Raw genomic sequence first — 27,153 nt, 5'->3', positions numbered from 1 at the left:
ACCTCATTGTGAAGTTACTGCCCTTCTTGGGAAAGACTTTTTTCCTAATAATCTTACTTTTCAGGTTATAAGTTTTTTTTGAAGATTTTTTATTAATTTTTGGGGGAATTTTTAGTTTTGGAAACAGTCCTTACTTAGAATTTAAAGAAGTATGCAACACCACGGTGCTGTGAGATTTTACTAGTCTTTGAAATTCAGAAGTCACTGATGTTGCCTGTCCTCGTCTGAGCTAAGATCTCTAATGATTTCTTTTAGGATACAATTGCTGTAAATCCGCTTGGCTATATTTATATATAATTTGCCTTTAGGGATTTCTTTTTTAAGTGGCCTGGATCTTCCTCAACAACTTCCTTTCATTTATCTCTGTATTATATTTATTATTGCGAAGTAGGCTCAGATTCAAAACAGTAATTACTGCGTTTTTCTTTAATTACAATTGTCCTTTTCCTATTTTAGGTAACTAAAGGAATAAACTTCAAAAACAGTACATTAAATTTTAATACCAAAAGCAAATTTTACATAGTTTTAGTTATTAACTTTATAAAGTTACATATTTTTAAATTATAACTTTATTTTTGATTAAATGATAAAGCAATCTTCCTACCAAAACTTCCTATAAGAGTATTACTGTTTCACCTGCTTTATGTGATATGGGTGTTAATTTGGGTGAAATACAATGATAGTCTTTGATGGATAAATAAAATAGAATTTATTGGGGGCAGCTGATTTTGGGGGGCATTTAAAAAATTGATACGTATTAGATATATATTTTGGGGGATATCTAAAACTTAATGAGCAGGCCAGGCACAGTGGCTCACACCTATAATCCCAGACATTGGGAGGTTGAGGCGAGAAGATCACCTGAGGTTGGGGGTTTGAGACCAGCCTGACCAACTTGGAGAAACCCTGTCTCTACTGAAAATACAAAATTAACTGTGCATGGTGGCGCATGCCTGTAATCTCAGCTACTCAGGAGGCTGAGGCAAGAGAATCGCTTGAACCTGGAAGGCGGAGGTTGTGGTGAGCCAAGATGGCGCCGAGCTGAGATGGCACCATTGCACTCCAGCCTGGGCAAAAAGAGCAAAACTCCATGTCAAAAAAAAAAAAGAATCAATGAACAAAAGAGCTGTCTTTTCCAAGCAGAAAATGTGAGGTGGTTAAGATATGATATTTTAATTTTCTTAGGTTTCTCTAAGTCTGTTTATTTTTAAAAATTAAAACTAAGGTATAAATCTATAAATAAAGGAATTCAACAACAAATTTTTTTAGCTGATAGAAGTATATTGTGAGCCAGTATGTCAATGTAGATAAGAATGTAAGTATTAGAATCTGAAAAACAAATTCCAAGTTCACTTTCACCACTTAAAACTGTGTAACTTTAGATAAGTCACCTAGCTCAGTTTCCCCGTCTGTGGAAAATAGGTAGGAGTATAATATTGTCTGCCTTGTAGGATTGTTGTATGAAGTAGCTGACATAAAATATGGAAAACAGTTTGGAGTCTGACGTGGTAAGCAATCAGGAAATATTCTTAGGAAAATTATATAAGGTAGACAAGCGTCCTCTTAAATGAATTACTTGAATGCCTCTGTGTGTGTGTGTGTGTGTGTGGGTGTGGGTGGGTGTGGGCATGTGCGCGAGCTTCAGCAGTTTTTGACTTGGTAAACTTACAAGATTTAGAGGTTCATCACCCCCCCCCCTCAGTGATATGTAAGTGAATCCTGTTTTCTCATTTAGCTATGTGAATCTGAAAACCATAGTCGTTTAAATTCTACCTTAGACTCATGTAGGTCTACTCAGCTCTCACTTAAAGGTATTCCTAGTTTTTCTTTATTTTTTTGAAGAATGGGTACATTGCTGTTTTTGTATTATATGTAAAAGTAACTTTTCTGTATATTTGACAGAAACTATGTGAAGCAACACTTTCTGGATTTTGAAAGACATCATTTCATCATGGGACAGCAAATTTCGGATCAGACACAGTTGGTTATTAGCAAGTTACCAGAAAAAGTAGCAAAACATGTCACATTGGTTCGAGAGAGTGGCTCCTTAACTTATGAAGAATTTCTTGGGAGAGTAGCTGAGCTTAATGATGTGTAAGGCTTGCTCTTTTTTTCATTTTTCCACCGATGTATGTATGCCCCATATGTCATCGCTATGTAAAATGTAACCAGAGGTATTGATTGGTAAGACTTAAATGTTTTCAGTTAGCAATTAACAAATATTTATTGAGTATCTATTACAGCTGTGTAGCTTTTTGAAATATTTATTATCTATTATGTCTATGTAGCTTTTTGAAAATATGTCATGGGGACAGAAGAGATGGAAGGAACTTAAAATGGAACTTGGAACACAGCACAGGCATATTGAAGCAATTCTAGGATACAGTAGTACAGTAAGATACAGTAGTACAACCCAACATCTCAATTTTATACCAATAGACTCTTGCTTGAAAGCACTAAAGGGCTGCATAAAATGGAATATGCAAATTAGCCATTCTAGGAAAAGACTCCTAGGATTGTCAAAGGTAACACCGAGAAGGTTTTACCTTTGACTAATTGATTTGTGTGTGTGTGTGTGTGTGTGTGTGTGTGTACACACACATATATATATACTGTTTTTTACTGCCAGAGGAATACATATGTAGTACTAGCTCATTTTTGCCACTGAGAAATAACATATTTCTTAATTAATATATTCTAATTATTTAACACCTTTAAATTTCTACTTAAGTCTTTGAATAGATTTTTAAAATGGAATATAAATTTCTCTGCCTTCTTAAAGAGCACACCTAATACCACTTAGTCTTTTATTAATTTATTATTTATTATATCAATTTTGGTATTGATCTATATAGAAGCTATTAAAATATATAGGGTGCTTTGTCCCTGAATGGCCCCAGACCACTGTGCTTTTTAAATACAACTTTTTTGCTGTTTATTTTCTCCCTTGGTGACAATTGGGCAGATGTCATATCTTTCTTTTAAGTCTGCCTCTGGCAACATCCACATCCACCTTTATTTATGTATATCTTCTCACCCCTTAGAATCTATGGAGTCACCTCTTAAATGAGATCATAAAGGTCTCTCTTAAGTCTCTTCAACTTAGATAACATTCATTGAGCACATAGTATGTGCAAGGCACTCTGCTAAGGACTAGACCTTTTAATTGAGGGCTAAATTGATTGCCCAGGTATTAATGGCAGGACCACCTCTCTGAATCTCAGATATCCTGTTATCCCACATTACCTCCCCTTAAGAAGGCTGAATGAAATCATCTGGCAGTTCAGGATCACTTAATATATAAACTTACAATGCTGTAGTCACTATTAATAGTTTAAGGTAAGGTATATGAACACACTACCTAGGCATGACCATGGTGTTAGGTGGTAACACACATACTTGGCAATCTGGAACACATTAGATAAGCTTGACATACTGTCTTTATGTGAAGAATAAAGACTGTCTTAAAAGTTATCTTAGAAGGTGGTTTATTTTAAGAAGACTGGATTTCATTCATTAAAAAACAAAACCTGTATATAGGGGGCTGTTTGTGTGTAGAAAATGAACTAAACTATTCCCAGTGCTTGTCTCATGGTTGGGAGACAGTGGGAAAAGAAGGCAGATGGGTGATTTTACATTTTACTGTGTGTATTTATGTATTTTATAATAAAAATACAGTCATTGGTTTTAAAAATTCTAGCATTTTTTAAAATTATCCAAAGGGTAGTGTTTGCAGCATTACTTCTGGGACCATATTCTTAAGGTATTTTTAAAATAGGACTGTGAATTTAGTAATATAAGAGTGGAATGCTTTTTTGTGTTTTCAACTCTTATGAGCAGTCATCAATGACATTTACCATTCCTTTAGAGTCTTGGAATTTATATTCACATACCCAGTCTATTGTATAAAATTTTGCCCTTTAGCCTAAAGGTACAGGTATTAGATAAAATGTACCCTATAAAACCATCCACAGACTAAGCTTACTGTGTGGTACAGAGGTCTTCCTTTTATTTATTTAGCACAGGACACTTCTGACTGGATTTGGTTTTTAAAACCAATTCCCATGGGTCAGAGTTGGGCATTTCAGACATGCAGTGATCTTCAAGAACTGTAAAATTAAACCTGTACACGACAAAGTGTGGCTTGGCAGCTAGAAAACAGAACTGGAAACTGGCACAGCTGAATTATTTTCACAGAATACTTTGTTTCCTAAGGCTAGTTGCTTAACTTTTCATGGCCTCATTTTATTGAGCTGTAAGTCACTTAGTTGAGTGTGATATTCCCACTGGTGCCGAGAGTGAGTTGTTAGTAATGATAAAAGGAAACTACAATACTTAAGCATATATTTGAATTGATTTAAATTAATGTTGATAGTATAATATTGCATTAGCTTCTAAAAGTGATACATTTTTATGTTAAAATCCTGTAGCCCTCTAAATTAAAATTACTCTGCTAGGGGAGGACAGTAGAGCTATATATAAAGTGTCTCAAATCAGTTGTTTTATTGATCCAGTCCCAAATTATCTGAACAAAAACTTTCAAGAGGTTTGTTAATATTGTTGCTTAAACAAGGACTCAACCAAGGGCAAGGTGTTTTTCATACTTTATATACATTTTAAGTAATAGTCAAAATTTTGATAAATGACACTAGATAACTCTTTTTTTTCTTTTTTTGAGACGGAGTCTCATTCTCTTGCCCAGGCTGGAGTGCAATGGTGTGATCTCAGCTCACTGCAACCTCTGCCTCCTGGGTCCAAGCAATTCTCCTGCCTCAGCCTCCTGAGTAGCTGGGATTACAGGTGCACACCACCACACCTGGCTAATTTTTGTATTTTTAGTAGAGACAAGGTTTCACCGTATTGGTCAGGCTGGTCTCAAACTCCTAACCTCATGATCTACCCACCTTGGCCTCCTAAAGTTTTGGAATTACAGGTGTGAGCCACTGTGCCCATCCCACCTTTTTTTTTTTTAAGTCTCTGATTTCTCAGACTTATTTTTCCTAAATGTCTTTGTTAGAAATTTAAAGACCATTGAGATATAGATGTTATGAAGAGAGATTTTTAAATATCCCACTAAGCTGTTGACTTTAAAAACCTTAGAAATTAAGTTGGTGTTTATGTTCAAAATATTCTGTATCCCTGTTTTAAGAATCCAGTTAGTATAATCATTGTTATTTGTCTTTGTGTGTTTTTTTTTCATATTTCCTTCTGTTTGAAAGTGTTTCTTGAATTAGTTTCACAGCTCTATTATTTTACTGATGATTTTTTTTTTTTTACAAAATTAACATGTGCCTGTCTCTTTTCAGAACTGCTAAAGTGGCTTCTGGCCAGGAAAAACATCTTCTCTTTGAGGTACAACCTGGGTCTGATTCCTCTGCTTTTTGGAAAGTGGTTGTACGGGTGGTCTGTACCAAGGTGAGACTGGTAGAGACTTCCACCTCTGAGCTTAAGCTATTTTGATGGCTAGAATCATATTTAATAGTGTAAGATAATATAATGCATATAAATTTTAATGACTTGGTGGTTTTGTAAAACAGTTTTGATACTGTTATTGCCTTGTAGCTAGCTCTTTGAATCTTAGAGTTGTCTAATTGCTATATAACAGGGGTTTTTATAGTAAAATTCTTTTTTGTGTCAATATCTCTAACCATTACATCATACTAACCTATCTGTTTTTGGATTTGTAGCTGACTATAGAGTGCTAAGTTGACACCCTATTTAGCTTTAAGATGATACCTGAAAAATTAATGTTATCTCAAGATTATTTCTTTTAAGAATACATTCATTCATTAAAAAGAAAAAGGATCCATTGAAACAGTTTTTTGGGGGGTTTGTTTTTTAGTAATTTTTAGTTATGAGATAGATTTTTTGCCATCATGCATTGTGTTTCTTAGTTCACCTCTAACTCCACTACAAATACAATGGCAGCTGTCATTGAGTATTAGAAAGCCTCAACCACCATTAAATGGATTCAGATAGACAGTTCCTCACCTATTTGAGGCCATAGACCTTTTGATTAAATGAAGGCATGAATTTTATTAGGCCACCGCCTCTCCCCACCCTGGCTCTAAAACAAACAACAAAATCATCCATATGCATATAAACCATAAATTGGGCATTCATGAGTGCTCTGAAGTTCATTCCTGATCATAAAGACTCCCTGGTTTGGAGATTTTTCCCTTGAGTCATGGACCCTAGAAGTTACCCAGATAATGTGTCTTATTTCCTCAGTAGGTTGTCAGTTTTACCCATACTATGTTTCGCTTCCAGTTTATTTAAGTAAACATTTAAGCTCAAGTGTGAGGGGCACTGGGAATATATGATAAATAAGACAAATACCATGCTCTCAAACAGACTGATCTCTCTCTTCTGATCCAGATTACCACAGATTTTGTATTAATCTCTATACTTCCACACTCTTCTTCAAAGTCTAATTTATGCTGCTGTGAGATTAACCTTTCTATAGCACAGCTCTTATCAGATCACTGCCTTGTTTAAAATTCTTCAGTAATTCCATCTTACCTACTAAATAGACCCAAATCCTACAATATGGCTCCAAACTATCTTTTCTGCATTAGTTACAATTATCTTCTTTTGCTCTGCATTCTATGTTACTTTTCTAGTTCAGTGCTTCTGTTTATTGTGTTCCCTCAACTAGGATGTCCATTCCTTCCATTAGGAAGTCACAGAAAATTGCTGTTAAACCAGTTTAAACAAAAAGAATATTTTCTCACTTATCGACAAATCATAGCACTGTAGGATCCTAGCTGCAACCCTCTGTAGGATTGGTTAAATTAAAGACCCAGCAGATGTCACTTCTGAACTCACTGGTCAGTATTGGGTCATATCCCCTTCATACACCTACACTGGCAGAGGGAATATGATTAGCGTGATTGGTTTGGATTAGACTAACCAGGATTGACTCCTGAGTCATTTCGGGGAATGGTGGACACAAAAAATCAGGTTGTGCTGGCAGTGAAAAGGAAGAATCGTATTTGGATAATCAGCCGATAGTTTCTGCCACATCTTTTATTTCTGCATATCTAAACCGGATGTCTCTAATGGTCCACCTCAGATATCATCTTATCCATTAAGTCTTCTGGATACAATTTCTCTTGTCTCTTCCAGATTCCAACAGCACATTATTTATACTTTACAATTAAATTCTGCATTACAAAAAAGTTGTTTGTTTAGGTTCTTAGCTCCCCTTAAGATAATAACCCCCCGAGGGCAGGAGCTATGTCTGGATTCATTCTTGTATCTCTTACAGCCTGTAATATAGTGCTTTGCACACAGTAGGAACTCAGTATATGTTAAGTGAACAACAAAAAAAATGTTGAAATAATACTTTTTAAATGACTGGGATAGGTTGAAGCTTTCCTTGTTCAGTGATACAATATATTACCTAAATTACATTTACTGTCCATCTTTATTTCATAAACTACTCAGCTTATGTTGAAGAGGCCAATATAAATTGTAGAAAGCTAAGGGAATATGAATATATCAGGTTTTGATCCCTTAGTTTTTTGTTGCTCTTTGACAAACACAGACAAGGTTTAATTTTATTAGTAGTCAAATTCCTTTTTTGACTCAGTATCTCTAACATCTGTATGTGATTAAACATCTTCCTTAAAATAAGATTCTAAGTAGAGAAACAAAAGTACTAAACACAGGTATTTTTTCATATGGTTTTTCTTGGTTTTAGAGCTACTCTAAATAAAATTTTTTATTTGCATTCCTTGGGTTCTTTCTGAAAGAATCTGAGAGGTCAGTATTTATATTAGAAAGTGGTCAAGTTTACCGTGAAAAACTGATAGGAGGCTGAAAGCTTCACATTTCTTAATGTTAAACAACTTTTAAAAACTTGTACTTTAACCCTCTGTATTTACATTGTCTTTATCTTGACTATTTGCCGTCTGTTATGATTATCCTCAAGTAATATTTAATCCATTATAAACAATGATCTAAAATATGTTTCTATGAAATATTTTATGGAAATAATATTAGAAAAGTAAGAGATGAATTAAAAATTGGGTACTAAGGTGTCTGTTAAGGACTGTATGGATTGTATTGTTTCATCTTCCTTTTTACTTAGACCAACTTCTTGGAATCATTCTTGACTTTTCTTTGTCTCTCATACCATCAGTCCATAAGTGAATCTTGTCACGTTTCTCTTCAAAATGTATTCAGAATCTAGGTAGTTTTTACCATCTGCGCTACTACCACCCTATTTCTAGTGACCAGGATTATTCCTCACCAGGATTATTCCAGTAGCCTCCTAACTGCGTGCTTCTGCTCTTGCCCTGCTTCTCTCTATTCTCAGCATAACAACCAGTCTATTCCAAGCACAGCAACCAGTCTATTCCACATCACAATTTGAGATGTAAATTAGATCATATTATTCCTTGGCTCAAAACCCTCCAGTGAATTCTCATGGACTTGGAATCAAAGCCACAGTTATTACTGAAATCAGCAAAGTCCTATATATTCTGCTCCCACCTCACCCTCTCCTCTGTCTTCCACCACTCCTCCCTCTGTCCCTCTGTCACTCTTCTGCAAACACTGGGCTTCTTGTGGGACTCTGTTTTCCTTGCCAGGTACACTTCTAAACAGGCTTTGTATTTCCTGTTCTCTCAGCCTGGAATGATCTTCCCCCTAGACATCTATATGACTCATTTCAGCACCTCTTTCAGTTCTTAAATGTCAGCTTCTCTGTAAGGCCTTCCCTGTAACGCCTCAGCATTCCTTCTCCCCTGTTTCATCTTCTCCATTACACTTATTTTCATCTAGCCTAATCTGTATTTTATTTGTCTGTCTCTCCTACCTATCACATAACTTGCTTGAGGGCAGAGATTTTGTTTTGTACACATTGTCACTAGTGCCTAGAGCAGTGCACATAGTACCAGTAACATCCACATAATGAGTGCTCAGTAAATTCTTGTTTCAGGAATCCTATGATGAGAATAGTTACAGTGTGATACTTTGCTATTTCTATACTAAACTTATATATTCTGTAATTTCTTCTGTACTATGCAGTTCCAAAGGACTACCCCAATTTCCTCAGCTCTGAAGATCTGTTTTGTAAGCCTCTATAAATTCCTGTTACTTTCAAATTGTATTCTCTACCTCATGTACAGTCTCCTATTCCAAAGAACCTTGTATATTTGCATCTCCAATAGATTTTATCTTCCAAAATTTAATCAACTTTCTAATTATTGGAGATGGTTCTAAAATTTCTTAGTATGGTATGTGACTCATTCTTGAGTCTCAGTACTTTCACTGCCTTCTCAAATAGTGAACAATTAATAAATGTGTTACAGCTATTACTGTTTTCATTAACAATATTCAAATGTTGGATAAGATTTTTAAATGTATAATCTAACTACCTCACTTTCTGATATCGCTAGGTCTATCAACACATTTCAAAATCTAACTTAAGTCACAGCATTATGGCCCTCTCTCTTTATCTCTCTTCCTATATTCTTCATTTCTTTCTAAGTATTTTCTGATTTTGCTTGTTCCACTTACTTTGATATGTACTTAATAGATTTCATGGCTTACTTCTTCTTCCCCAGTCTTCCATCCTATGCCTTGTGCTGAAAGGAAGTCTTTCACACCTCTAATCTTTGTCTGATTAAGTCAAATTCTTCATCCAAGAACATTATTCCATCACCTTACTGGCCTCACTCATTTTATTATGCCTCATTCCATGACTCCCCAAAGCTTATGAAAGCATTCCCCTCCACTTGCCCCAGATACCTTCTACATTAGATTGTAAACTGGATGGAGGAGAGGTACAACCTATAAAGGTACAACCTTTGGGCCACTGGTTTCACTTCATATTAAACGAGTTTTTTGATAAAACTCAAAATGGCCTTCTGGGAAAGTCACCTTTTATTAGGATTTATTTTAAAACAATTTTCATGCTTTAGTTTAGAAGTTTTGGTACAAAATAGAACTTAAAGATATTTAAGAAAGTACTTGTTTGAGTTGTAGAATCTCATGTGGTTGTTGAATTCAAATGAATCCTTTGGTTAAGAAATGCTTTAAGAAATTAAAATGAAAGATTTGTCAATACTGAACTCTAAAATTTATTTCTTAACTCTGAGAAAGTCACCTCACCCCATCAACAGGATAATGCCTAATTAATCTTATAGGGTTATTTTGAGTATTAAATGAGATAAACTTGTATAAGAACTTTGAACACCACAAATGTAGGGGACATGGTATTATTTATTCAGACTCTTGCTTTCTGAGGTAATTTGCAAATCCTGAAAACTCCTCTATTTCCTAGGATGTTTGACTACACATTTGTTCCCCCTTTTTGGGAAAAATTGGTCCCAGAAATGATCAGCTTTTCTCTTTTTCATATTCTTTGTATTTTTTAGATTAACAAAAGCAGTGGCATTGTAGAGGCATCACGGATCATGAATTTGTACCAGTTTATTCAACTTTATAAAGATATCACAAGTCAAGCAGCAGGAGTATTAGCACAAAGCTCCACCTCTGAAGAACCTGATGAAAGCTCATCCTCTGTAACATCTTGTCAGGCTAGTTTTTGGATGGGAAGGTATGTAATGCATAATTGCTGTATTTCACTTTTTTTTCCAATATGCAAACAACTAAAATCTCATTAATATTTTTGCTGGTGCTGACTTTAGCATCTTCAATCTTTTTTTTCTCAGTTAGTATTGTATCTGAGATCAGTTTTGGAGTTACTCTGTGCTTCAGATGTTACCGTGTTAAAGTGGCTTGGATAGGTGTGGTGGCTTACACCTGTAATCTCAACATTTTGGGAGGCCGAGGTGGGTGGATCATCTGAGGTCAGGAGTTTGTGACCAGCCTGGCCAACTTGGTGAAACCTTGTTTATACTAAAAAAAATTACAGAATTAGTTGGGTGTGGTGGCACATGCCTGTAATCCTAGCTACTTGGGAGGCTGAGGTAGAAGAATCACTTGAACTCAGGAGATGGAGGTTGCTTTAATTGAGATCATGCCATTGCACTTCAGCATGGGCAACAAGAGCAAAACTCTGTCTCAAAAAAAATCAATAAAGTGGCCCACATCAGTTAAAGTTTCTGTCACACTGGTGTCCAGGAATCCACTCTATATGCATACATTATAAAGGAGATAGTTAACACCCTCCTTATAATAGGTATTTAAGTTCTTAGACAGTCAAAGCTTTTTAGGGAATTAGGTCCAAGAATTTTGCAAAATCATCCCGGTTTTTCTTACAAATGTCTAATTGAAGCATTAAATTTTTAAATATTGGCTTCAGGACTTGGCAGTCCATTCAAGAATGAACCAAATACATATACTGAATTACCAGAAGGGAATGAAGTCAGCCAGAGTTTTCTCTGATGGTGCTTGTTTACTCAGGCCTAATACATTATTGTTCTATCTAAACTTTCTTTTCCTTCTCTGTTTTGCTTTTGGCACCTGAAAGCTCCCATCTCTTGCCATTTGACAATTATGATCATGATTTAAATTTGTAAATGTCTCATCGGAAAAAGATCTACATGGATCCAAACATGTTGACATCCATCTTACTGTCATACTGGGTATATAGCAGAAATCTGTATTCAAAGAATGTGCTTAACAGTGATTTCTTTTTTTACTGTTCTATTTACACTTGTATTTTCTGGTTCATTTTTAACCAACTGGTTTTCAAGTACTGTGTTACAGTTAAACTGTATTTTCCATTTATTATTTCCTGGTTATCTTTAATAGAGTTATTTGCTTTTCTAGGTTTGGGCTTATACAAGTGTTACCGATATGCCAAGTGACTTTTAGAACATTGTAGGCAGTGTTTAGGCTTGTCTTTCCTGTATCCTGTAATCTTTCAAAGACAGGGGTCTGATTTTTCTGCTTTTCTTCTCCTCTCTTCTGAATGGTGGTTATTATTTCAATTGTTTTAAAAGCTGAGGATGGTGTTTGCCAATGTATTTAAACTATATGATAGCACATGAAAAGAAAATATTTTTCTTGTTGCAAAGGTGTTAGCGCTTTCCTGTGCCCTCAAAACTGGAAACTCAGTTCCTGATTAGTTTCTTAGGGGTGCTTCTTGTTTATGTATGGTTTTTGGCTTATAATAATATCCTTATACACTACTTCATAGAGACTTTCTAAGTTGAAGGAGGTCCTGAGGGACATTTATGTAGTTGAGCTTTATTTACATCTGATGCATAGTTCCATTGATGGTTTACATTTATTGATTACTTATAGGGTATAGAATTGTGATGAGTGTTGTACAGTTGTGATGAGTGTTGGCTGATAATTGTACTCCCATATGAGGTTGTGAGAATTTAATGTATAAACTCATTACATTCTCACAACCCCATATGGGAGTACAATTATCGGCCCATTTCAGCCAAAGAATCTGAGATTTAGCTGTATAAATGTCATGATTAGAAATTGTCCTAGCTAAGACTCACATTCAGGGCTCTCTGGCAGTACAGCTGTGCTCTAACCTCTGCATTATTACTTTCTGGTGCATAAAGATCTTGCACACAGAGCTTTTCAAACTTTAATATTCAGTGGTTTTGAGGAGAAGCGAGTGAGTCTGTCAAGCTCCCAGGTAAGGCCAATGCTACTAATCTTCAGATGGCACTTTGAATAGCAAGACTCTGCTTACCCACATTTTGCCAAGCCCGACTTAAACAGGTAACACCTGCAGTTGCGTGAGACGCACTGCCTCAAAAAAGCCTTTTCATAATCAGATGGCTTTAATCACTATAAAGTTTTTCCTTTTGCTTCATTTTCCTCAGAGTAGCCAAAATCTTTCTTGAGGTAGCACAGCACAGACTCTAGCAGCAAAGTGCCTGTGTTCAAATCCTGGGCTCCACTCCTGTGTGATTTTCTTGACAAAGCAAACTGTTTCCTCAGTTTTCTCATCTTCTAACAGAGGTTAATAACTATAGGATATGTTTTATCGGACTGTTGAGAAAGTTAGAAGACATAAGGTGTTTAGAACAGTACTTTGCACGTAATAATTAGTCTATATGGGTTAACTGTCATTATTATTAAATTGTTACTATATTCCATTTATTGCTTTCAATGGCTGTTCCCTCTGGAATTCCTCCAAACAAATCTGTTCTCTCTTCCAGCTTCTCAGATATTTGAAAACAATCATCAAATTCTCACTGAGCCTTCTGTTCTCAGGGATAAGCACCCCCAGTTCCTTTGGCCTTTGTTTATGTGGGTCTCGTCTACATACTGGAGGCTTTTTCTGTCAGTATGTGTGCCTTTCAGAGTATGAGGCATAGAACCAAATACTCCAATCTACAGGTGATCTAATAGGAACAAACAACCCAGGACTCTCCTTCCTCTGGTCACCGTGCTGCTAGGAAGGTAGCAGAAAATTCGCAGAACCTTGTACTGGTTCCACTGGCTATTTCTGTGTCTCCCATTCTTTTATGTCTCTCCACAATGCTCTTCTTTGTGGTCCTCTGTTTCTCACTTTTAAACTCCAGCCTTCAGAATATTCTATCACTGTGTACGGATTCAGTAGTCTCTGCTACTGACACCCAAGCCAACATCCTTAGATGAAGATTGTAAGCGCCTTAAAAGTGGAGACCCTAACTCATTTGGATCTGGTACAGACCTAAAAGGCACTTACATGTTGAACTGAAAACATACATATACATACATACACACACACGTATATATATGAAACTCAGATACATTAGGCCCACATCTATCTAGGTTTTTATTCAGTTTTCCAATTCAGTGGCTGCCCTCTTTTTCCTATTACTAAAGCATAACACTTAATCTATTACCATATAAAACATTTGTCTTCTACAATGCTTCTTAGACCTAATTATCTCTCAGATGAATTGCTGAAATAAGGCCGTAACCGGTTTTCCTTTCTCTAGGCTGTCCCTCATACTGCATTCCCAATTAAATCTTCCTAAAGTACCATTTCGGTGGGAGTTCACTACCACTTGATTATACACTGGTTCTAGTTTGCTTGCCGGAACATGTTCAAACTTAGTATTTTGACATTTAAAGGTGAAATTATCTCCACTTTAATCTTTTTCTTCAGTTTTTATACCCAAGCATCATGCTAGCTTCCTGGGTACATATACATAGTATACAAAGGCATAAACACACATGATTTTGCTTTTGACCTCTACAGCGTGGTTTATGCACCTAGAATGTCCTCTATTAAAATCCTATTATTTTTCTATCTCATCTTTTCAACAAGCTTGAAATATATTAATCTCTTCCTTCTTTACTTAGCACTTATTATATTTAATATACATTTGACATTTATTTTTATTTATGTTCAAATCAAAATTTTAAGTACTATCTCAAGCACAGCAGGGAATGAAAAACCTATACCTATACTAATAGCTCCTACCCTTAAGAAGTTTATAATCTAGTGGCTATACTTTGAAACATTCAGTTTTGTATGATTACAGAAGTAATACATGTTTGATGAAGAAAAGCTTAAAAATTACAAAAAAGCACAAACTTTAAAAGAAATTAAAATGAGGAAACATTTATTGAGAATCTAAGACAAACATGCATATTCAAAGAGCTTACAGTTTATGGAGAGACCAGCCAATCAATATGCAATATTTAAGGCCTTTAATTGAGGCAAATGTTGATTTTGAGAGCAGAGAGATGATGTTTTGAGCTGAGTTATTGAGGTTGGAGCTTACTAAACTCACAGGGCAATTTCAGGAAAGGAAAATACCATGTGCAAAGGCATATGGCTCATTCAGGGGCATTCTGAATTGTGGCTGGAGCAAAAGGTTTGAAATCTTTTTTCTTTTTTTTCCTCAAGATGATGGAAGAGCCCCTCAAGAACAGAAACTGCTTTCTATTCCCTTGTGTCACTTAAGACTAAGCTATTCTTTCGCTTATATGCCCATTATCAGTGTCAGCATTGTAAGGCCCTGATGGCAGGATCCATATTTTAGGGAGCTTTGTATTACACATAGTGAATAAATTACATGGTCACGCATCACCTAACAATGTTTTGGTCAGTGACAGACTGCATATATGACGGTGGTCCCATAAGATTATACTGGTGCTGAAAAATTCCTATTGCCTATGTATGTCATAACCTAATGTTGTGATGCAATGCATTACTCAAATGTTCCTGGTGATGCTGCTATAAACAAACCTACTGTGTTGCTCACAGTATAAAAGTATAGCACTTACAGTCATATACAGTAATACTTGATAATAACTATGTTACTGGCATGCATTTATTATACTATTTTATCATTATTTTAGCATCTACTCCTTCTAAAAAACTTATTTTAAAAAGGTTACCTGTAAAAACAGCCTCAGGCAGGCCCCTCAGCAAGTATTCCAGAAGAAAGCATTGTTACTAAATGAGATGACAGCTCTGTGCATGTTACTGGCCCTGAAGACCTTCCAGTGGGACAAGAGGTGGAGGTGGAAGACAGTGACAGTGATAAAGATGATCCTGACCCTGTTTAGGCCTAGACTAACGTGTGTGTTTGTGTCTTAGTTTTTAAGAAAAAAGTTTAAAAAGTTAAAAAAATTTTTAAAAATCTCAAAAATAGAAAAAAGCTTATAAAATAATATTTCTGTACAGCTATATAGTGTCGGTGTTTTAAGGTAAATGTTATTACAAAAAGTCAAAAAGTTAAAAAATTAAAAAGTTTGTAAAGTTAAACTACAGTAAGTTAAGGTTAATATTTAAGAAAAAAAATATTTTTATAAATTTAGTGTAGCCTAAGTGTACAGTGTTCATCAAGTCTGTACACTACTGTACAAGTGGTATATGTTCCTAGGCCAGGCTTGTCCAACTTGTGGCCCATGGGCTGCATGCAGCCCAGGATGGCTTTGAATGTGGCCCAGCACAAATTCGTAAACCTTCTTAAAACATTATGAGAGGTTTTTTTTGTGATTTTTTTTTTTTTAAGCTCATTAGATATTATTAGTGTTAGTGTATTTTATATGTGGCCCAAGAAAGACAGTTCTTCCAGTGTGGCCAAGAGAAGCCAAAAGATTGGATGCTCCTGTCCTAGGCCTTCACATCCACTCACGACTACTCACTCATTCACTCACCAGAGCAACTTCCAGGCCTGCATGCTCCATTTATAGTAATTGCCCTATACAGGTGTACCATTTTTAATCTTTTATACCATATTTACACAGTACCTTTTCTGTGTTCAGATATATTGAGATACACACATACCCACCATTGTGTTACAGTTGCCTACAGTGTTCCATACGGTAACGTGCTGTACATGTTTGTAGCCTAGGAGCAATAGGCTATGCCATATAGCCTACGTATGTACTAGGCTAAACCATCTAGGTTTATGTAAGTACACTGTGATATTTACACAGCAATGAAATCACCTAACAATGAGTTTCTCAGACCATATCCCTGTTTTTAAGTAATGCAATAACTGTATTGGTTAAATTTGTTTATATAGATCCAATATGATTAAAATGAGTTATTTCCAGAAAGATTTGACTATTTCCACTTTTTGCCTATATTTTCTTTTCTTTAACTATCATAAAATGTATCTTTTATTTAGTCTTTATGAAATGTATCTCTCTTAATACTTCTTCCCTAATACATTTTCTAATCCCTAAAAGATAAGTTAATTTTAGTCTGATTTTGCACGAGTCATATTGTGCTTTATACCATGGGCACATAGATGTTTAATAATGCTTTTTAAAGCAACAAAAAGCAAAGTATAAAGCACAATGACAGAGAATATCATTGTTTCAGCTCAGTTTTCATATTGCAGGGTAAAGCAGCTGACCGATGAGGAGGAGTGTTGTATCTGTATGGACGGGCGAGTTGACCTCATCCTGCCTTGTGCTCACAGCTTTTGTCAGAAGTGTATTGATAAATGGTAAGTTACCTACTGCCTTCATGGAATAGGCCAAGGACAATGTGATAGTGTACATGAATAAACTTTGAAAAGTGCAAAAATACTGTAGTTAAGTATGAAAGTAATTTTTATTCTTTAGTACTTTGAATTTTATGGCATGCCTTCTACTGGTTAAAAATATTTTTATTTTTACACCTGACATTTATTATATGTGGGGGCGTAGCTTAGTTTTTGACACTTTTCTTTTGCTGTATGAAAATTTATACCTGACTTGAGTCTAAAATCAAACATTTCCCTTTTTCCTCCTTTTTTCTCCTCATTTCACCATTTATTCTGTATGTATGTTTAGAAGGAATAAATCCTTGAATACTTGACCTAATCATCTAGTCAAATTCATTATTTTACAAAATAAGATGTGAGCATCTAGGTTAATTTATGAAATAAATAAAATACATGTATTTAATGTATAATTTGTTTAAACATATATCCACACCTGTAAAAACTATCATCACAATCAAGATAGTGAACATCTCCATAACACCTAAAAGTTATGCTCCAGTGTAAAGCCTTCTTCCCACTTCTATCCCCTAGTCCCCGGGCAACCAGTAATCTCCTTTCAATCTCTATAAAATAATCTGGATTTTCTAAAATTTTTATAAATGAAATAATAATATGTGCTTTTTTTGTCTGGCTTCTTTCATTCAATACAATTATCTTGAGATTTGTCCATGCTGTAGTATGTATCAATAGTTCATGCCTTTTTATTGCTGAGTAATGTCTATTAAGTGGCTACCATAGCTTGTTTATCCATTCACCTATTGCGGGAAATTAGATTGTTTTCCATTTTTAGCTATTACAAAATAAAGCTACTAGCTACATTCATGGACAAGTTAGTTTTATGGATGTATTTTGGGTTTTTTCTTGGGTGAATACCTAGAAGTGGAATGGCTACATCATATGGTAGGTGTGTGTTTAACTTTTAAAAAGAACTGCCAGCTATTTTCCAAAGCAGTTGCACCATTTTGCATTCCCATTAGCAGCATATGAGAGTTCCAGTTGCTTTACGTCCTTGCCAGTATTTGGTATGGTTTAATTTCAGACATTTTAATAGGTGTGTAGTAATATCTCATTGTTGTTTTAATTTGCATTTCCCTGCTAACTGAAGATGTTGAGCACCTTTTCATATGCCAGTTTGCCATCTGTGTGTCTTCTCTGGTGAAGAGTACATCCAAATCTTTGCCCATTTCTTTATTGGATTTTTCCCATGTTATTGGGTTTTGAAAGTTCTTTGTATTCTGGATATATGTCCTTTATTAGATATGTGTTTTGCAAGTATTTTCTCCCACTCTGTGGCTTGCCTTTTCATTCTCTGAAGAATGTCTTTCAAGGAGTAGAAGATGTTAATTTTGTTGTCCAATTTATCAGTCTATGATTTATAGATAGTGATTTTATTGTCGTATCTTTTCTTAGATTTCTTTTCCTAACCAAAGATCACAAAGGTTTTTTTTCTGTCTTCCAAAGTTTTATAATTTTTTAGTTTACAGTCTATTTTGAGTTAATTTTTTATATGGTATAAGTTATGGAATCAAATTTCTTTTTTTAAAATTTATTTTTTACATATAGCTGTCCAGTTGCTCCAGCACAATTTGCTGAAGGGCTATCTTCACTAAATTGCCTCTGCACCTTTGTTGAAAATGTGGGCCTATTTCTGGACTGTTCTGTTTTGTTGACCTGTTTCTCTAGTTTACACCAATAGCATACTACCTTGATTAGTGTAGCTTTATAGTAAGTCTTAAAATCAGGATGTGTTAATTTTTCTACTTTGTTCTTTTTCAAAGTTGTTTTGCCTGTTGCATTCCAGTATGAATTTTAGAATCAGCTTATCAATTTCTGCCAAAAAGCTAATTTTGATTGGGATTGCATTGAATAAATATATCAATTTAGGGGGAGTGAATTTCTTACTAGTGAGTCTTTCTATCCACATACACAGTACATTTCTCCATTTATTTATGTCTTTAATTTCTCTCACCAATTTTTGTAGTTTTCAGTACTGCATATCTTTGATATTTATCCCCAAGTATTTCATACTTGTATGATGCTTTAAATGGTATTTAAAATTTTCAATTTATGATTGATACTAGTGTATGGAAATACAATAGACTTTTGTATATCAACCTGTATCCTGTACCCTTATTAAACTCATGTATCAGTTCTGGTAGTATTTTTGTAGATTCCATAGGATCTTCTTGAATGTCTGAATATCATTTTTCAAAGTGTTTTTCTGATTCAGAATTCTAAACTTTATTTTTTCTTTCAGTATGTTAATGATGTTGCTTCACACCCGCTTGCATTGTTTCTAATGAGAACTCTGTCATTCTTTTTTCCTCTGTAGGTAATGTGCCATTTTTTCCCCCTCTGTTTTTAAGGTTTTTGGTTTTTTTAATTTCACTGGTTTTGAGCACTTCTATTATGATGTGCCTTAGAATAGTTTTTTCGTGTTTCTTGTGCTTGGGGTTCACTGAGCTTCTTGGATTAGATTTATAGTGTCATAAAGTTTGGAAATTTTTCAGCCATTATTTTTTCAGATTTTTTTTCTGTCTTCTCTCCGCTCTCCTGTGATTCCAATTACCATATATTAGCCCACTTGAAGTTGTACCACAGCTCACTGGTGCTATTTTTCTTCTTTTTTTTTTTTCTCTCTTTTGAGTCTTTCTCTGGGTTTCATTTTGGATAGTTACTATTGGGTTTCATTTGGATAGATACCCTTTTCATATTTACCAGTCTTTTTTTTCTTCACTGTCTAACTTGCCATTAATTTCATCTAGTGTATTTTTTTTTCTGGGGTACTTGTGATTTTTTATTTTATTACTGTACTTTAGGTTCTGGGGTACATGTGCAGATCATGCAGTATTATTGGCATAGGTACATACATGGCAAGGTGGTTTGCTGCCTCCATCCCTCCATCACCTATATCTGGCATTTCTCCCCATGTTATCCCTCCCCGACCTCCCCCATCCACTGTCCCTCCCTTAGTCCCCTCCACAACAGATCCCAGTGTGTGATGCTCCCTCCCTGTGTTCATGTGTTCTCATTGTTCAATATCTTCCTATCAGCAAGAACTTGTGGTATTTGGTTTTCTTTTCCTGTGTCAGTTTGCTGAGAATGATGGTTTCCAGATTCATCCATGTCCCTACAAAGAACGTTAACTCATCTTTTTTTATGGCTGTTTAGTATTCCATGGTGTATATGTGCCACATTTTCTTTGTCCAGTCTATCATTGATGGGCATTTGGGTTGGTTCCAGGTCTTTGCTATTGTAAACAGTGCCTCAATGAACACACGTGGACATGTGTCAGTGTATTTTTTTTAACCTCAGATAATTAAATTTTCATTTCTAGAAGTTTGATTTGGGTTATTATTATCATCCATGTCTCTTCTTAATATCTTTAATCTTTCCTCTACTTTTTTAACTATATAGAATATGGTTTCAATAACTTTCCATTTTATCTGTTAATCCTAATATCTGTGTTAGTTCTGGGTGGTTGTGATTGTGATTGATTTTTCTCTTCATTTTAGGTTATATTTTTCTGCTGCTGCTTTGTATGTCTGGTAGGTCTCAATTGGATGCCAGACTTTGTGAATTTTACCTTTTTGGGTATTGGATATTTTTGTATTCCTTTAAATATTCTTGAGCTTTTTTCTGGAACATAGTTAAGTGACTTGGAAACAGTTTGATTCTTTTGGATCTTACTTTTGTGATTTGTTAGGCAGGACCAGAGCAGTATTTAGTTTAGAACTAATTATGTCCCACTAATAGCAAGACCCTTTAGAGAACTCTACTAAAGCCCAAAGAGTGATGAGGCTTTCCAGTCTGGCTGGTGGAACAAGCAGTATCCCAGGCCCACTGAGCTTTAGGGTACTATCCTTTCAAAGCCCTTTGAGTGATTGCTCAGCCTCGGGTAGTGTCCTCACATGCACACGCTGATCAGCACTCAGCTGAGTATTCTGGCAGGGACGCTTCTGTAGACCTCTGGAATTTTCCCTCTGTGCAGCTTTCCATTACTCTGTCCTGTAAACTCTAGCTGGACCCCCTGAGATTCTCAGCTCTGTCTGTTCAGCTCAAGAAGTTTGCCATGTTCCATCAAGGTTCCCCCTTCTTGATCAGGGACTAGAAACTCTCAAGGCTATAAGCTGGGGCAAGTATAGATCTCACCTTCTTTGCTTCCCATGTCCCAGGGATCACTGTCCTTTGTTGCCTGATGGCCAGTGCTGTATTTGAAAGATTATATGAAACCGTTGTTTTAGTAATTTTAAGTGGGAAGATAAATCTAGCCTCTGTTGGTTAGAAGCAGAAGCTATTTTTAAATTGTGATGTTTTGTGCACAGAAGAGCACACATCTAATTATCTTGTAAAATATCACTGAGGAACCAGAAATCAACCTAAATAATACATGCCAACTCTAGCTTTCACATTTAGTTTTTGGAACAAAGTTCTAAAAATTTTTGCATGAAAACCAAAAAGCAGTTGATATAATTACTTTGGTCCCATATTTCACAGACAGATTAAAAGAAAAACATCCCTGCATGATATGTCTCTGGTTCAAATACGGTATTTTTTAAATTTCCAAAATAATGTTTGACAAGAAAAAAAAAAAATCCCTTTGGAAAACATAATTTTATTTAAGTGATCATATTTGAGTTCTTTCCCTGTCAGAAAAAGTATTATGCATGTAAAGTTTATCTTTTATTTTAAACTTTCTATGCTCCATTTTTATACAAATCTTCCTGTTGCCTATGAGCCATAAGACTTTTTGTCAGACCTTTAAGCAGGCAACAGATTATATTGTTGAAAGTCGTGTATATATTACTTAGCAAAATAATTAGTAATATCCTTTCCTATTGTCATATTCCCCTTCTACTGCCAAGAAGTTATTTCTAGAGTAATGGCTTCCATTTAAATAATCACAAATATAAGCATTTATACTTGACACTTCGACCAAATCTTCCATGGGTGAGAGGGAGATTCCTCTTAGAACTCACAAGGAGTTTTGATTTTAAAGGAAAACTTTTACCTGTTAAGGTATGGGGAGGTGAACTGCTGCATTGTTTGTAGCAACAAAAGACAGAAAAAAATGAAATGTCCTGTGGGAGACTAGTTAAACAACTTATGGCATAGCTATCTAATGTATGTTAAAAAGAATGGTCTATAAGATATTGACAAGTAAAGTAGTGATTGTGTGTGTGTGTGTGTGTGTGTGTGTGTGTACACACATGTACGCACATGCATCTGTGTACACATAAGCTTAATCAAGTTTAGTCTATCTCTAGAGGAATATAGGAAACTGGTAACTGTGGTTGCCCCTGGGAAGGAGAATTGAAGATTGAGATGGAAGGGAGAGATTTATTTTTCACTGTATACTTTTATGCTATTTCCTTTTTAAAAGCCATGTACATGTATTACTTTTTTAAAAATCCTGTTTTTAAAAAAGGAAAAAGAAAACAAACTGTTCTTATTTTGACTTCTCTAATAGGAGTGATCGACACAGGAATTGCCCTATTTGTCGCCTACAGATGACTGGAGCAAATGAATCTTGGGTGGTATCAGATGCACCCACTGAAGATGATATGGCTAACTATATTCTTAACATGGCTGACGAGGCAGGCCAGCCCCACAGGCCGTGACCTTGGAGTGAAGGTCTTCTATTGCTATTGTAGGCTACAAATATTTGATCATGGGGGAAGAATGCAAGGTTGTGGCACAGACACAGAAAAATCAATTTTCCCCACCCTTTTATTTTTGCTACTCTGATCATTTGTCCCACTTTAAAAAATAAACCTCCCATGTCTTCCATTTATGGTAAACTAAAATTTGCTACTGTTTTAGACCATATTTTCCTATTATTTACCTGTTCAAATTTGTATTACAACTAATTCCTCCTGAATTCTTTGCTAAAGGTAAAAGCAACACCTCCAGAGGCTTCTGAAACACTACTGTTTTGTGGGGCAGGAGTATTCTGGAATCTTTTTAGTTAGCTATAAAATAAACCTCAAATATTAAAAAGTTGTAGCCATCTGAGAGAGGAAATTTTAAGTGACTGAAAATGTAGAATACATCAAAGTGCATGTTACTACTTAAAACTAGTGTTTCTGCTGGAATCTAAGGAGTATATATGCCCCCTTGTGGTTAATTATTGCTCCTTTAATAATTTTTACTTGAAATGATCCACAATTATTTCATAACTTTAGCAGTGTGTTTTGGAACTACTGTACTTAAAGATTTTTTTGTTTGTTTTTGCCATACTGTATAATTTGGGTGAGGCCTGTGAAGTTGGGTGTGACTTTCCCTTGCAAATGGATTTCTCCTGGGGAATTTTCTTGGCTGTTCTGGAAATGCTTTCCCACAGCTGCGTAACTGTTCAAAATGGCTTTGATAATGCTCACACATCTCGGAGTTTCAGAAGGAAACTTTTCTGCATCACAAATACTAAATTTTGTATTTCTAAATTATTATAAGTCATTTAATATTGGTTTATGGTGCTTTTTTTCCCCCCTTAACTTGAAAACATCTTTCTGAGATTTCAGGGTCCTCAAATTTCATAGATTAAGAGACAAGAGGCCAGCATGGTGGCTCATACCTGTATTCCGAGCACTTTGGGAGGCCAAGGCGGGTGCATCACTTGAGGTTAGTAGTTCAAAACCAGCCTGGCCAACATGGTGAAACCCTGTCTCTACTAAGATACAAAAACTAGCTCAGTGTGGTAGCAAGCACCTGTGATCTCAGCTACTCGAGAGGCTGAGGCAGGAGAATCACTTGAACCTGGGAGGTGGAGGTTGTAATGAGCCAAGATTGTGCCACTGCATGGCAGCCTGGAAGACAGAGCAATTAAAAAAAAAAAAAAAAAAAAAGACAAGAAAATAGAGTGATGCTTTTTTACTGTATATACATAAAATATGTCTGAAAATTAGAAGATAATTTGGCATTCTTGCTGTTTCACTGTACTTCCATTGAAATATTCTCTCCATTAAAATAGTGTAAAAGAATATAGTAATAATGGAATTGTGATCTTCAGTCGCAACTTAACCTTTTTGGCTTATCAACTAAATTTCTAACATTAACATTTTGGCACGTCATTAGGGCCTGCCTCCTTTAAAATTTAACATTCCACGTAACTTTTCTGACTTCTTCATAAGTTGCAAATATTACTATTTTCCTAAACCAGGGTACACAATTTAAGTTGCCACTGATTGATGACAGAATTTTTGGATAATAGGATTTTAATAGGCAAGCAAATAAAATTAAATCAATTTCAAGGAAAAACATCTGATATTTCAAGGTAGCTTGAAATTTCAAATTCCAAGGTGGCTTGATCTTGCCCCAAAAAATGCTGAAGACAAATCCATTGACATTCATAATAGGATAGTTAAATACCAAATAGCTAACTACTCCCTATGGAGGTTTATGCAAGCAGAGTACCCGGGGTTCCATCATATCAACCTGGCAATGCACTTGGTGGTTATGTGACCTTGAGAAAGTCTCTTACTGTTTGTAGGTTCCTACTTTAGAAACTGAGACTTTGTGGTTTTCCCACTATGTCAGCAGTAAAAACTTTTTTCTTTTTCCAAGGAAAATCTTAACACACATGCATACACACACATCCTACCCCCCCATATAAAAGTCATATTTTATTATAAATTTCCTTATTATATAAACTTTATATACTATAAATATGATTAAGTCAACCAATAAAGACACATTAATGCATTGGTAATAGCCAGTATGTTTGAATTTAATGAGTAACACATTTGTATAATGGGAGTTTTTTTTTAAAAAACAAAAATTAATTCAAGTCAAATTTGCAGAACCCTGTGTCTCCTCCATAGATTCCTGGTATTCCATGGAACATATTTTGAAAACTTTGGGATAGATGATCCACTGGGATCTTTTCCAGCTCAAAGATTTTAAATTATCCTTTTGGATTAGACTTGCTGAGTTTAATTCAGATTGCCTCATTTTAAAATGTTTTTGAAACGTCAACAAAGTTAGCTTACAGAGTTTTGCATCTTTCCAGGAATAGCCAATGATTTTATCACCGAGAATCCTTCACCTTTCAAGGAATTATTTAACAATGAGACAAGTGACTCAACAGGGCCCAAACCTTATTATTTTACAATATGAGCTCCAAGACACACACTGATCTACTGTGAATATAAAATATTATTAGCCTTATCAAATATCCAATAAATGAGCACAGCTGTTTGTTTGCTCTATTAAACTGGGTGATAATTCTTTAGATGTGACTGTTAGGTAGGATCTACTGTAATAACTAATCGTAAAAGTTGTAAATTTGTTTGATGGATGAAATGTACACTTTTTGTATTCTGTACAGCTTTGTCTTTTTTAAATATGAAGTACTTAAAAGTACTTACTATAATAGGAAATATAATGTGTGCCTTCTAGGATTTGTGGTTTCATGAACTCTAAGGAATTTGTTTTATAAGTTATAAAGTTTTCCCTATCCTAACTCAGTAATAGAGGATTTACTCTGATCACGTATAGAACCTTGGTTTGAGAAAATGAATTTGACTATGTACTGAATTTTGAGGTTGAGAATAATAGTATCTATGTTATTCTTAGGACCACTGATAAATTATGCAATAAATAATCTTTCGCAAGTAATTTTAGCTAATTGAAGAGATTCTTTTCTATGTAATTTCACATTCTAATATACCAAATGATTATATTCCTTAGAGGACTATTTTATATTGTGCTCTTGGGGTTTGTGATGTTTGTGTGCCGTTTTAAAATTCATTTAAAATTGGACTCGATTTCCTTATGTCTAACACGTATCTGGGAGAAAGGCTGCTTGAAAAGATCTTTTGATTCAGTGATTTTCAACATTGGGAAGCTGAGTTTATTAAAAGATAGTCTGAATAATTTGCATTTTTAACTGTTATTGTCTTAAGCTTACTTTGTCTATCCAGGAATAAGAAAACTACTTGGAGGTGGCCAGATGCAGTGGCTCACGACTGTAATCACAGCACTTTGGGAGGCCGAGGCAGGCAGATCATGAGGTCAGGAGTTCGAGACCAGCTTGGCCAACATGGTGAAACCCCATCTCTACTAAAAATACAAATATTAGCCTGTTGTGGTGGTGCATGCGTGTAATCCTAGCTACTCAGAGGCTAAGGCAGGAGAATCTCTTGAACCCAGGAGGTGGAGGTTGCAGGGAGCTGGGGTTGCAGTGAGCTGGAATTGCACCACTGCACTCCAGCCTGGGGGACAGAGCAAGACTCCATCTCAGGCACAAAAAGAAAAGAAAAAAAAGAAAAACCCTACTTGGAGATTAGGGAAGTCAGCAGGTCACTCACATTTATGCTGGGCAACACAATGACAGTATCATATAAACATAAGCAGCTGACAGTAGACTAATTTGTTCTTATGTCTTTTTACCCTGCTGCAGTGGTTCTCAACCTTTTTGGCACTAGGGACTGCTTTCATGGAAGACCATTTTTCCACAGACCTGGGGTGGTGTGGGCATAGTTTCAGGATAAAACTGTTCCACCTCAGATCATCAGGCATTAGAGTCTCATAATCTGCATGCACCCTAGGTCCCTTGTATGTGCAGTTCACAATAGAGTTCATGCTCCTTGAGAATTTAATACTGCCACTGATCTGATGGGAGGTGGAGCTTACGCTGTAATGCTCACTCGCCCACCACTCAACTCCCGCTGTGTGGCCAGGTCCCTAACAAGTGGCAGATGGTACTGTCCACAGCCCAGGGGTTGTGGACCCCTACCCCAACAGACAGTAAAAATAAAATACTCAACCCTATTGTAGTTTGTTTACCTTGTAAAATCATTTCCAAAATATAAGAATGTAATTTGAGAAACCTTGTAGAATCTTAGTGCTGAAAAGTGCAAAGACATAAGAATAAATGACAGTTGGTAATTTGCTGATACCATACTGTGGAGAAAGTCACATTTTACTGAAAAGACATAAAAGCCTTTGCAGAGGTAGGTTTTGATAATCTTGCAGTTTATAGTCTAAAATTTCCAAGAAAGTAAGTGTGTCTGGTTAGTGTTCCTTTTATTGGAATTAGTTACACTTGTTCTTTATAATGGTCATAGTTCAATCATAGAATATTTGGATATATCACCTTCAGTCATGTCTCAAACCCAGGAAATGAAGAATATTGTTTCACCAACACTCAGAAGAGAAAGCAAGAGAGATGTGCCTTCAGCTCTTTTCTAATCCAAGAGGCCATGATAAATATCAACCCAGGAGCTGTGATTTGTTTTCACGAGGCAAAGAGCAATGATGTCCA

General features: G+C 35.6%; 1 protein-coding gene across 3 annotated transcripts in view; it reads left to right on the top strand.

Annotated features, from left to right (window-relative positions):
- RNF141 (ring finger protein 141) overlaps positions 1-22,679 on the top strand; it is a 28,190-nt gene extending 5,511 nt beyond the window's left edge. For 2 of the 3 annotated variants that reach the window (XM_003919831.4, XM_010343138.3), the window contains exons 2-6: positions 1,903-2,094; positions 5,307-5,415; positions 10,389-10,570; positions 16,743-16,850; positions 22,360-22,679. In XM_003919831.4, coding sequence (XP_003919880.1) covers positions 1,952-2,094; positions 5,307-5,415; positions 10,389-10,570; positions 16,743-16,850; positions 22,360-22,510 — 693 coding nt within the window. In that variant the 5' untranslated portion in view covers positions 1,903-1,951 and the 3' untranslated portion in view covers positions 22,511-22,679. The other variant, XM_074401087.1, reaches the window with a different exon arrangement.
- Positions 22,680-27,153: the final 4,474 nt, after the last annotated feature.

Source organism: Saimiri boliviensis, chromosome 6, assembly GCF_048565385.1.
Source record: "Saimiri boliviensis isolate mSaiBol1 chromosome 6, mSaiBol1.pri, whole genome shotgun sequence".
NCBI classification, from domain to species: Eukaryota; Metazoa; Chordata; class Mammalia; order Primates; family Cebidae; genus Saimiri; species Saimiri boliviensis.
The sequence above is the reverse complement of the archived record's forward strand: the minus strand, read 5'-3'. Positions and strand labels throughout refer to the sequence as shown.